Source organism: Macrotis lagotis, chromosome X, assembly GCF_037893015.1.
Source record: "Macrotis lagotis isolate mMagLag1 chromosome X, bilby.v1.9.chrom.fasta, whole genome shotgun sequence".
NCBI classification, from domain to species: domain Eukaryota; kingdom Metazoa; phylum Chordata; class Mammalia; order Peramelemorphia; family Peramelidae; genus Macrotis; species Macrotis lagotis.
The window spans coordinates 532890029-532904006 of record NC_133666.1 but is presented as its reverse complement, the minus strand read 5'-3'; the positions used below and the strand labels follow the sequence as shown (position 1 = coordinate 532904006).

The 13978-nt window shown below is 35.8% G+C and overlaps 1 protein-coding gene across 3 annotated transcripts in view; it reads right to left on the bottom strand.

Moving 5' to 3' along the window:
• Nucleotides 1–13978, bottom strand: part of SLC22A23 (solute carrier family 22 member 23) — a 263993-nt gene that overhangs the window by 155191 nt on the left and 94824 nt on the right. Inside the window, exon 4 of one of the 3 annotated variants that reach the window (XM_074208811.1) lies at nucleotides 2734–5467. The exons of the other annotated variants lie outside the window; for them this stretch is intronic. Within the exon in view, the coding sequence (XP_074064912.1) occupies nucleotides 5400–5467 (68 nt within the window). The 3' untranslated portion in view covers nucleotides 2734–5399. Of the gene's footprint in view, nucleotides 1–2733; nucleotides 5468–13978 lie in introns of those variants that run through there. 3 annotated transcript variants of the gene reach the window in all.

Here is a 13978-nt window from a genome sequence, read left to right as displayed (position 1 = left end):
ATGAAGCTGTTCTTGAAGAAGCTAAGCACTGTGCCTTCCTGTCTCAAACCACACTGAATTCACGTTTACTACCCCCTTCATTCTGTTTTGATATAAAGGGCAAAAAAAAAAAAATCCTTGAGGATAAAGCTTGGAAGACTTAACATTTTTGAAAACTCCAAATATCATTTTGATTATGCATGAGCAACCTCCACCCTCCAAAGGTTTCATTGCTGAAAGTTCAATCCTCTACTAGTGTCCCACAAAAATTTTTCCTGAAAAAGTTGTGCTTTTGGGGCAGCTAGGTGGCATAGTGGATAAAGCACAGGCCTTGGAGTCAGGAGTACCTGGGTTCAAATCTGGTCTCAGACATTTAATAATTACCTGGCTGTGTGGCCTTGGGCAAGCCACTTAACCCCATTTGCCTTGCAAAAATCTAAAAAAAAAAAAAAAAAGTTGTGCTATTACTAAAAAAAAAAAAAGTATTTCTTAAAAGCCTTCTGGTTCTTACATCTTCCTACCTCCCTTTATCAAGCATGGTATAAAGGCTTTATATTACTTAAAAAAAAAGTATTTCTTAAAAGTTGTGCTATATATATATGGGGCTGACTTCTCAGCCTAAGAATTTCTGTTTGAGAAGTTAAATATTACCAATTCCTTCAATTAACCCTCATATGACATGATCTTTGCCTTCTCTGGACACCACTGCTTATGATGTGAACAAATCAGCAAGCACTTATTGTGTTATATGTGCTGGAGGAATCAAGAAAACAGAGAGAGGGGCAGCAGGAGAAAGACAGATCAATTTAGCATTAGAAAGCTGCTGAACCATGGTGGAGAACCAAGTCTAAGGCACTAGAAGTAGATAATGAAATAGTATATCTTGTTTTGGTTCTTTGTTTTTGGAAATAACCAGATGATATTTTGACTTGTGTAAATTGGATTTAAGTGAGGCAGAATTGCACAAAATCATCTTCCAATTCCAGAGTCATCCAAGTCCAATAGCAAGAGAAAAGTCAAGATGTTTGGTGATGGCCTGGGATGCAATGGATGACCTGAATCCCTTTAATGTCTAATCAAGTTCTAAGTCCTCAATAGCACCTGCTTCAGCCACCTTCATATCCATTGGAATAAATTACTCTCATCCGTCCATTTTGTCAGGGTAGTCTTCACATGCTTGGGGTGGACAGTCCTGTAATTCACTGATGGTTTGAAATCTGTTGGTTATTCTCAACTTGGCCCATGTGCCAAGAAGGTTTTAAGGGGTGTAACTACTGCACATACTACCACTTCTTGGAGCTACAGGTGCGAGATAGATGATAGATGAACACCGAAGTTGGATAAGCAGTCCTGAAAAGGACTCAGCAAGCTCTCACACTAGAAATGCTAGCTAATCCTTCCTGAAAACCCCATGTGCCACGGGAAAAATTACTAAACAATAACAAGTTAACATCAATCTTAAATACAGCTGAATAGCAATCCCCAAATTAAATAGTGAGCTTTCTCTTCATAGTGGTAATTTCTGTGTTCACATCTTTGGGGAGCATATTACTTTGATATAACAGAGAGCAGGTGTGGAGGATGGGGGGCACTCTGCCATATGACTGGGATGGTTCAAAGCAGACATAGGCTTAGGAAGGCCTTTCTATTTAACAAGATAGAGATCTAGATATATGGCAGTGGATACATGGATACAAGGTTGATCTAAAATTGTCAGATTGATTTTAAAGACCCCATAAAAACATGATATATAGCAGAAACTTGACTAATGATAAGGGAGCTAATCAAGGAAGATTGGGCATAGATGAAATTGTAAGATATAGTTTGCTTTAAAAAATAAAAAAAGAATCGTAGAATCTGAATTATGAGACCATAGAAATCATCTAGTACAATTTCTGCATATTTTAGGTAATCAAATCAGATAATCAATTGAGAAAGTTAAAAAAAACAAATTATAAGAAAAGATAAAATGGGAAAATTATATATACATGAAAGTTTTCTAACCTGATGTGACATCTTTATGAGATTGTTGTATATAAAAATAAGGGGTATCTGAACTGAAAATATCTCAAAGGATTATTAAGTAGTCCTTCATAAACTGTTTTTTTAATTAAAATTTTATTTCATTTTTCTAGTTACATGCAAAGGTAGTTTTTCAACATTCATTCATTTGCATATTTATGAGTTTCACGTTTTTCTACCACTCTCCTTTCCCCTCTCCCCTCCCAATGGTTGTACATGTAAAATCTTGTTTAACACATTTCCATGTTAGTTAGGGAAAAGAGGAATTAGATCTAAAAGGAAAGGAAAAAAAAACCTGAGAAAAAAAGGAAAAATAAAACAAGTTTTTAAAAAAAGTGAATATAGCATGCTTTGCTCTGCATTCAGACTTCATAATTTTTTATTGGATGTGGATGGCATTGTCCATAGCAGATCTCTCAGAATTGTCCTTGATCTCTGAACATCATCATAGTTAATCATCTCACAGTTTTGTTAATGTGTACAATGTTCTCTTGGTTCTGCTCACTTCATGAACTGTTCTTTACAGAATACCACAAAAGTACAAGTGACAAAGGTATGAAGGTTAAAAGATACAGTTCTTTATAGTTTATTGATTGCAAAAATAATAACAAATTTAGTAAAGCAAAACATGACCTTAAAAGCTCTCCTTCAACAAGTTAGCTCTCATGTATTAAGGATCATAGAAGAAATAATTCAATTTAACACCAAAGTTGAATAAGCTGTTAATTATCAGTATAATAGAAAGCAAGATGCCTCAGAAAGGAGACAATTGAATTATATTGTATTATAGAATGCTTTGCAAATCTTAAAGTGTTATGTAAATGTTATTATTTTTATTATTACCATTATAGCTCAGTTTTATTTTACATGAAGGTTTTACACCTAGCATTTAAAAATTTTCCTAAATTCAACTAAATTTCAACTCTGAAGTACTACACAGATAGGTATTATGTATCAGTTTGGCTAAAATGACATAAAATAAAAATAATAAATACTGGAGGAGATATGGTAGAATTGGGACACTAATGCATGGTAGAGTCATGAACTGGTCCAACCATGGGTATGGTCCCACCATGCCCAAAGGGCATATTATTTAATCCAGCAATATCACAAGAACATCAAAGGAAAAGAGAAAGGACACATATGTATGAAAAAAATTAAAGTAATTTTTTTTGTAATTGTAATTGTAATTTGGAAACTGAAGAGATGCTCATCAATTAGGGAATGGCCAAACAAGCTGTAGTATATCAATGTGATGGCATCCTATTGTGCTGTAAGACATGCTGAAATGGATGATTTCAGAAAATCCTGGGAAGACTTATTTGAAATGATACAAAGTGAAGAGAGCAGAACCAGAAGATCAGTCCACATAGTGACATAGTAATGATTACATAGTAACCTCCTAGGAAGGGAGAACAGGCTTTTATCATTGTTATACATTAGCTACCACCTGACTATGCTTGGTGGTTGGTTCTTGTCCTTTGTTATTGAAGACCAAGATGATATCTCTATGCTTGAGAAAAATTACAGTGTGTATTCAATTGTGGCTGATCAGATGAATATAAGCTAAGAATGCTCTACCAAAATATCTTTAAAATACTGTAAAGATAAACAACTGTGAAAGACTTAGTAACTGATCAATACAGTGATCCATCAAAACTCTGTAGTATAAGTAAAAGTTCGTAGTATAAGATGCTTTCCAACTCCAGAGAATGGATGGATTCAGAGTATAGACAAAAGTACATTTTTTTCCCCTTTATTTGCTCACCTTACTCCCTGATCCCAACCCTGGCCACATATGACTAATGCAGAAACATTTTTCATAACTTCATATGAATGATAGGTATCATAGTTCAATGGATGGGGAGGAGATTGAGGGAAGTAGAGTATAATAAGATAAAAATAAAATTTAAAAAATTAAGATGTAGAAGTTTCACCACTATACACTGATCCAATGGCTGATTCTTTAGCAATTGCCTTTATTTTTGCATTAGAATAGTATATTAAACTGGAGATTGGAGAAGGGGTTTTTAACTTTTTTTCCCCCTTTCTCCTCCTAAATCAACCATGGGGTATCTGAACTAAAAATATCTCAAAAGATTATTAGGTAGTCCTTCATAAAATTATTTAATTAAAATTTTATTTCAGTTTTCTAGTCTATCCTGGTCTATCACTATGACATTGCTCCTCGAAGTGATTGCTCTGGCAGTATGACCACTCCTCAACTCCACTATAGGTAGAATGGTACATCCAAGAGTCAGATTCCTAAATTCCAGAAGTACTCCTGTAAATACCTCCCAGGAAGAGAGAACAGGCTCTTATCATTGGTTTACACCAGCTATCACTTGACAAAGGTTGGTGGTTGGATCTTTTTTCTTTTTGTTTTTTGCAAGGCATTAAGTAGCATGACCAAGGTCACACTGAGGCCAAATATGAACTTAGGTCCTCCTGACTCCAGGGCTGATGCTTTATTCACTGTGCCACCTGCCACCTAGCTGCCAACCATGGTTGGTTCTTGTCCTTCATTATCAAAGAAGACAAAAATGACATCACTATGTTTGATAAAAATTACAGTATATCTTATCTGTGGCTGATCAGGCCAATATGAGCTTGGAATGTTCTACCACAAGTTGGGCACAAATGGTCCATGTGAACACCTGGGGTGGGTACTCTAAACTTACATATGTCACATTTCCTTTGAGCTGCTTCCATTCTGCCTTCCTCCTAGAGTGCACCACCCTCACTGATGAGGGCACGCCATGCTGGGTGTTCCTATGCCAGTGTCTCCCATGCTGTACAATCAATTCTACAGTTCAGAAAATGAGACCTTCAGGGTGTCTCAGAATTGCTTCTTTTGATCCCCTTGTGAGCACTTGCCCTGTATGAGTTCTCCATAAAATAGTTCTTTTGGCAATCATATGCAGCAAGTCATTTTAGATGTGGAAACAATACAATCTTTTTTTGACTATGAACATATGGAGTTGATGCGATCAGAGACACCCAGGAGTCAGGAAGTCAACAATAGTGGCATCTAAGGATTATAGTAGTGCTGCCTACTTCCATCATAATGCAGTTAGTTTGACTACTCAATGAATGCTTGGTGCAACAGTAGATGGGCAGCTAGGTGGCACAGTAGATAGAATGCTAGGCTTGGAGTCAAGAAGACAAATCTTCATAAATTTAATCTGGCCTCAGATACTCACAAAGCTGTGTGACCCTGGACAAGTCATTCAACCCCATTGGTCTTAAGTTTCCTCATCTGTAAAATGAGCTGAAGAAGGAACTGTTCAATCACTATAGAATCTTTTTTTTTTAATTTTAAAAGATTTTATTTGAGCTTTGAGTTTTACAATTTTTCTCCCAATCTTACTCCCCCCCCCCCCACGGAAATCAATCTGTCAGTCTTCGTTTTGTTTCCATGTTGTACATTGATCCAAATTGAGTGTGATGAGAGAGAAATCATATCCTTAAGGAAGAAATAAAAAGTATAAGAGATAACAAGATCAGACAATAAGATATCTGGTTTTTTCCCTAAATTATAGAGAATAGTCCTTGAACTTTGTTCAAACTCCACAGCTCTTTATCTGGATATAGATGGCACTCTCCTTTGCAGACAGCCCCAAATTGTCCCTGGTTGTTGGAACGAGCAAGTCCATCAAGGCTGAATATCACCCCCATGTTGCTGATAGGGTGTACAGTTGTTTTTCTGGTTCTGCTCATCTCACTCAGCATCAGTTCATGCAAATTTCTCCAGGCTTCCCTGAATTCCCATCCCTCCTGGTTTCTAATAGAACAATAGCAATCACTATAGAATCTTTGACAAGAAAACCTTAAATGGGGTTGTGAAGAGTCACAACTGAAATAACTAAACAATAACAAAATACACCAGATTCTGTATTGTGTACTAATTGTACATGAAAATCTGCAAAAGACACATTTGAAGAAGCTAGTTAGTGACTAGAAGGGCAATAAAGCCAGCTCTAAAAATGCATAAATAATGAACACACGAAAGAAATACAATAACTATAAGGGACAAAAAAAGCAATAAAAAAACTGACAAAGTTTTTCTAAAAATAATTACTTTCTAATACTTCATAAAAAATATGCTCTTCCATTATAAAATTTTAGAAGTATATACATGAACATGTACATACATACACTAACACCCTCTTTTTAATTGCTTTAGCTTTGTGATATACTCAGTATTTTGTGTCAAGAACAAAAATTCTCAGTTTTATAAGCTCTAGAGTAACAAAGTATTTTTTTATTTTTTTTATACTTTTTTTTTTTTTGCAAGGCAAATGGGGTTAAGTGGCTTGCCCAAGGCCACACAGCTAGGTAATTATTAAGTGTCTGAGACCGGATTTGAACCCAGGTACTCCTGACTCCAGTGCCGGTGCTTTATCCACTGCACCACCTAGCCGCCCCGTGACAAAGTATTTTCATATTTAATAGTGTGGTGTGGAACAGTGGTATCAAACACAAAGAAAATAGAGGTTCACAAGTACCCCTGCGAGCTGTATATTGACTTAAAAAACTATTTACATTTTATTTATTTAAAAAAGTATGTTATTTTTATTTTGTTAAATATTTTCCACTTACATTTTAATCTGGAGCAAAGTTTAATCTATACTTGTATGGGACTGCACAAAGTTATGGTTTCAAATCCTACCTCTGACACTATAAGACCTTTAGACAAACATTTAACATGCTTTACTTTGTTCCAGTTGGAACTTAAGTAGTTTTGGGACCACAGGCAAAACATTTGTACACAGACCCCTCTGCCAGGTGCTGGATAAGGTACAAAATTGAGATAAGATACTGTTGCTTCACCCATACTTACAGCCTACTAGGGGCATAAGACAACAATTCAGATGTCGGTAATGAAACAATATCAAATATAACCACAGAATAACAGAATTATAACTTAGAAGCCATCTACTCTATCACCCTTGATACAGGAATCGATACTTTAAAATATATATATTTATATTTTTCATTTTTATATCACATTGATTGTAATATAGCTTTCCTAAGAATCATCATTTGTAACAGTGATCAAAAGGAGGAAAAAGGGAAAATAACAAATGCTGCTCAGCAACAGTAACCCCTACTTCAACCAGTATCAATCCTTTCTATAGTATTTCTAACACTAGCATTCATTCAGACTCTAGCTGAACAATTCTGAATTTATAAATTCCCAGGAAATTCTCCATCCAAGGGGAGATTTTATACACATATATATGTGTATGTATATTTATCTATGTGTATAGGTATGTGTGTGTGTGCGTGTGTGTATGTATAAGAACATGAAGTTGTTACCCTTTTACTTTCCACTTAACTTCTCTAAAAGTCAGTTTCTTCTTGAGGAAAGTGAAGACAATACTACTAGTAATGTCCACAGTGCGGAGTTGTTTTTATGATCAAGTATGTAAATTTATCTAGTGTGCCTTATATACCTTAATGCACTGTATATTTATTCAAAGATTATCATAGGCATTTGAGTAGTAAAGCACTACACCTGGAATCAAAAGGCAGAGATAAAATCCAGTTTCAGGTACTTATTGCATGACCTGGTCAAATCATTAAGTGACATCTGCCCAAGTTTTCTCAGTATAATATGGTAATAAAATTATAGAACCAACCTTCTGGGATTGAATGAGATAATATTTGTAAAACAAAGCAAAAGACTTTGCAAAAGGTAAAGTAAAATATAAATATTATTCTATCCACTGATAGAATGGTCACTCCTTTGGAACCCAAAGTCTAAGTATTCTTTTTCTTCCACATGACAAATAACTGAAAAAATAGCAAAACTATCATGACTTTTCTTCTTTTCTCTGGAATGTGACATGCGCATTTCTTTTTCTTCCTTGTTTTTTTTTTTTTTGGCAAGGCAGTGGGTTTAAGTGATTTGCCCAAGATCACACAGCTAGGTATGTCTGAAACACCATTAAGTGTCCAAGGCTGAATTTGAACTTGGGTCCTCCTGACTCCAGGGCCAGTGCCCTATCAGTTGAGCCATCTAGCTGCCCAACATACACATTTCTAAAAGAGGTAATTTCACCCTAACCTGCCCAGGTTATTTATGAGGGGGGTCTTCACTGCATATTCTAAATGTCCCTCTACAGGTAAATGAAAGCAGAAACAACATCCATGCCTAGTATTCTTGTACATGCTATTAAGGGAACTGGGAAAAAAAAAGAATGACTTTCACATACAGTACACTATCAAAAACTTGAAAGAAGACAATTTAGATCAATGAGAAAATTCAGGCAAAGTGGGAATAGAGTTTGGTTTCTGAATATCAACAACAGAGGAAAAATGTAAATGAGGACCTGGCAAGATCAAGAAAATTCCTACATAGAATCATGTTTCCTTCATCTGCCTAGAAAATTCATCAGGAACAGGCAGCTGAGCTCTTTGATGTTTCCAAGCAAAGGAACAAATTGGCAGTACTTTAGCCAAAAAAAGAAATACAAGAAATCAAATAGTGAATAGAAATGCCCAAGGATGCTCACATTCAACCTTCCTAATTTTTCTTAGCAAAGGGAGTCTGGTCCAGACAGAGGCAACATGGTATTAAAGAAACATCACTGGCTTGGCCTATTTATTCATTTAAAGAATGGAGGGGTTGAAATAGATGATTGCCTAAGGTAACTTCCATCTGAAAATCCATGGATTGGAGTTATGGTTCTGTCACTAGCTATGTAATCCTAGACAAGACACAAAAAACTTAAATGTTTCCTCATTTATTAAGTAGGGCTAAAGGTATCTGTACAATCTATCAGTGAACCCAAGTTATGAAGATAAAATGAGATAATTTATGAAGTGTTTTGTAAACCATAAATTTTTTGAAAATGTAAAGCTATTGATATTAATGATATTTGTTGTTGTTTTTGTTCAGTTGTATCCAACTCTATCAGTCCCCTATTTGGAGGTTTCTTAGCAAAAATACTCGAGTGGTTTGACATTTCCTTCTCCAGCTCATTTTACAAATGAGGAAATTGAGGTCAACCCTGTTTACACAGCCAGTATCTGAGATAAAATTTGAATTCAGGTCTTCCTGACTCCAGGCTCAGCTCCCTATTCACTATGTTAACCACTGTTCTGTTATTAATGATATAAACAGATAACAGGGGTATGTATAGAAACAAATGGGCAAAAAATTAAGATGGAAACTAGAAAATGATTTCTTACACAAGTGCTATATTTTCCGAAAAAACAAAACAAAACCTGCAAATAGTTCCTTTTCTATTTACATATATCTATTATTTCATTTGTGTAATTATTGGACATTTCAAGTAAGAAGTGTAGCTTTTCTTTGTTCATTTCTCCTCCTCACATTTATTGAGCACTTACTGTGATGTAGTAGAAAAAGAGAATAAGCGTGAATCTCCATCTTTTAGTAGTTTTTAGGAAATGGGCAGATCATTTAAGTTGTCTTGAAGCATAGATTTCATATCTGATAAATGGAAAGGCAGCAATAGGAGACACCTAAGTGTCAACAGTGTTGCCTGAATCAAATTCAAATAAATGGAGAATATTTAACAAAATAAATAAAAATAGGACAAAACATTGCATTTTAAAATGAATTCAATCCATGGTCTGCAAAGAGCCTCATTTACAGTTTAGCAGCCTCCCTTTTTATTTGAGATTGACATGACTGATGTTTTAGATGAGAATTGTGGTTCAAATTTGGACTAACATAATCTTAGTGCATCAGTCTCCAATATGATTTTCCTTTAGAAATTGTTATGGCATTCTGAACAGGGTGGTAACATAAATTTCATTCAAAATACACTTGTTATCAGTGTCCATAACAACTTTTTAACACTAAAACTGCAAAACAGTTGAAAGCCTGCTGGAGATGGGAAAGGAATGGTTCTCTCATTTTGCAAAACTAATGAAATTAGTTATTATGACCCCGAAGAATTGTTATCATAAATATCCCACAGAGCAATTGCAGCATAAATGAAATATATAAAACTATAACCACAAAACACTATCAATCAGTCTATTAATTAATTAATAAGTACTACTATGTGCTAGACATTGTGTTAAACCCTGGCACTGTATAATTATATTATATAAACATATTCATATATTTATTAAGTATGTAGTCTGTGTAGAGCACTGAACTAGATGTTGAAGATGTAATATTTAGATAAGAAAGAAGAGTGACTTGGAGCTTACACTGAGGGGCATGGGGATAGGGAGGGAGAAGAACTTATGCAATATGAAGTAATACAATACAAAATAATAGACAGGATGTCCCAAAGATTTGAGTATAAACTTATTTTAAATTTAAAATGTCACTAAGACATTTTGGGATGCCCTATAAATATGATGGGAGACATCTGAAACAGTGTTATGGGAGGTCCGGAAGAAAGGTACATTTGAACTGGGCTCTATGGTAGGGATGAGGAAGAATTAATTTGGTGGACAGCTAGGTGGTGCTGGGTCTGAGGTCAAGAAGACTCTTTTGCCTGTTTGCCTCAGTTGCCTCATCTGTAAAATGAGCTGAAAAAGGAAATGGCAAATCACTCCAGTGTCATAAAGAAATGGGGTCATGAAGAGCTGGACGTAACTGAATAACAACAATATTTCTCTTTAAGGTTTGAAAAGCATATTATCTCACCTTGTCATCACAAATACCCTGAGAGATAGATGCAATCATTATGTCCATCCCCATTTCATGGAGGAATAAATTGACAGCAATTAAATGACTTGCCCAGGATCTTCCTGATCCTAAGTCACTCACTAAATCCATTGCAGCACTTACTGCCTCCTAGAAAATAAAAAATTACAGAAACTGATGACTGATTAGATATAGAGAATAAAGGAGTTGGAAAGTGGGAAAAGATTGTTCTTATATTTCACATAAAGGAGACCTGGAGAATGGTGGTATAAATGGCAGAATTATCAAAATTAGAAAGGGAAACTTACCAAGTTCCCTCAATGGATGTAGGGTGAAAGAGAATTCCCACAAGAATAACCACTAAGGGCAAGACTTCAAATGGCAGAATGCCAAAGGAATATGATGAAGAATCCAAATCTAAGTTTTAAAAAGTGTATGAGGGTGTGTGTCGGGGGGGGGGGGGCTGTCTAATAGAAAGTGATTCATGGGCACCCAGTATGCACAGTGGTTAGAGCCCCTGACCTGGAGTCAAAAGGCTCTCTGTTCAAATGTGGTTTCAGATCTTACAAATTGTGTGACATTAGGTTAAGTGATTTAACACTTAATGACTCCAAGGGGGAAAAAAAAATATGATTCACTCATAGTTTAGTTTCCCCACTTTGAGTCATCAGCTCATATTCTCAAAGCTTTCAGATTCCAAACAAAACCACCCCTGGTCAAAATATTGTTTAGGGGGAAAAAAAATCACCAATGTGTTTGATTAATTCTATGTGATTATTTCCATTCACATTCTGTGTTTTGAAATAGAATACCAGCTACTGACCCTCAGGAAGTTAATTGCTTTTCAACATATTCAGCACAATCATGTTTACAACTTGCTACTGTTTTGATACTACATATTACAACATAGCATTTGAATAAATATAGGCCAATAGGCCAAGGCTGTGAATGCCTTGGGTGAAAAGATGAATTCTGGAGAGGCCTAGCTTGGTACTATTGTAGATACTATTTTCAGAGGATGTAATTTACTGCCCTGTGTACAGCTCTCTCCAGGGAAGGGATTTAAAGCCTCTAAATGTGCATATCTGTATTGAATATACAAGGCTGGTGTTAAAAATAAGAGGATAAGCAATTCTGAAAATTGGCCAGCTTCCAGTTAATTATCCTGCCTTAGAACACATACACTAGTACACTGTTGGCAAAGACCAATTTCTAATCTAATGGGGCAGAAAGATGAAATCAATATATAAATATCTATCAACAGTCCCTACCGTCCACTAAACTATTTTCTCTAGAGTATCATACTTCTCTCTAGTTTGACCTCTCTTGTGTATTTGAATGTACCTAATGCATTAATGATGAATTGTCAACTCTTAATTGCAAAAAATAAGGTTTCTTTCTGCATGTCAAATATTTCAATTTTATTTCCATAAGGAATCAGGAAACCTGTCCACATTTCATCTTTAGTTGTTTTGAAGTCATTCCTGTTGTTTTGCCAAAACACTTAAAATTTGCTATAATAATGACCTAGCAGATTTTATTAAACAATTGTGCTGTTAAAACCAGACAAATAATCACCATCTAGTGCTTCAGAAAACATATTACACCATGGAGTCACCCTAAAATACTGTGTCCTCTCTTGGGAAAAGAGAACCAAGAATTTTAGAGTCCCAGATTTAGATATGTATTTCTTTCTTATATTTCTACTGTTTTGATCTTGGAAAATTACCTATTCTTTCTGTGTCCTGGCTTTGATTATTCAAAGAAAACATGTGAGGTTCTTCTACTTTGTCTTGCCCCCCCCCTTTTTTGTGTTTTCATACAAGTAAATCCTAACTTCATAGAAAAGTGAAGAATACTAAGTCAAAGACAGTACCCACCCCCCATGCTTGGACTGCTCTCCCATCTCTCCTCAGACTTTTGGGATATCTAAGTTCTTTCTCAAGTCCCTTTAGTTGTTGGTAGCATGTCAAATCCCTTCTATATATTTTGTATGAACTAATCTGAAGTGATGGGGCACTTTGGTATACTGGAACCTGGGTTCAGATCCAGACTCAGACACTTATTATCTATATGACCTTAAGCAAGTAGTCGCTTATTACCTCTAGGCTTCCTTACCTGTGAAATGAAGAAATTGAGCTAGCAGGCCCTCAAGTGCATATATTTCTCTGTTATCTTCCCCCACCCCTAAATAGAATATAACCCCTTTGAGATCAGGGAATGGATTTTGAATTGCAAGTAGATTTGTTGAATCAGAGTATTGGTTGACTAATTGCTCTGTGGTCTTTAGAAGAAAGATTATTTTTTATCTAATTGTAGCTTGCCACTAACACCTCCTCCAAAGTTCATATGACCAGAAAGCTGCAAAGTTTGTCTCTCAGTAGGTCAAGTAAACTTTGTACCAATTGCTGAGCTGGCACAGACTACGAATACCTCAGTTCCTCTAACTGGACCTGCTTTTATGTCAAACTACAGATCAGAATGATGAGGATCCTTTCAAGCAAGAGAATCATTTCCCCAGGGCAACAAGCTAAAAAGTGTAGTAAATCCTATATCCATTACCATCCCTTCAAGACTCAAGAGAAAGCCTAGAAACTCTTTTTTTTACAACAGAGTAATTGCTTCTGTTACTTACTGACTGAAAAGTTGCCAAGACTAGAGAAAATGTCTAACCTCCTTCAAAAGTCAGTGTTCCCTCATCCATTTAACTTTCCCCGTTTGACAAATACCAATCTATCTTCATCTTCTCAAAAGCAAAATGAACCATAAGTCTAGTGACCTGAAATCTGGGATAGATGGAAGCCCTGCCATTGATTGCTTATGAGATTATGAGTAAATAACTTCACTTTCATGGGCCTTGGTGTTCTCATTCATTAAATGAGGGGGGTTGGGCTAAATGATCTCTAAAGATCCTTCAGATTCTACGACTCCAAATTCAAGAAAACAGCTGAAAGGAAAACTTTTACAGTACTTTTAATATTCTAGCTAATAGCATCACTGTCAGTTTTCTATAATTTGTGCTCTCCCCCTAGACCCCTATTTTTCCTGTGATGCAAGTTGCAAGTCTCACTCTCTTAGGAGGTCTTTCTTGGTTCCCAAGAAGAGCTTTTCCTTCTTCTCTATAAGTAGCTTTCATTCAGTCATTCAGTTGTGCCCACCTCCTCATGACCCCATTTGGGCATTTTGTGTCAAAGCTATTGGAGTATTTGCCATTTCCTTCTCCAGTTCATTTTACAGATGAGGAAACAGAGATAAACAGGGTTAAATGTCTTGCCCAGGATGCCACAGTAAGAATCTGAGGCTAGATTTGAACTCAGGAAGATGTCTTTCTGACTT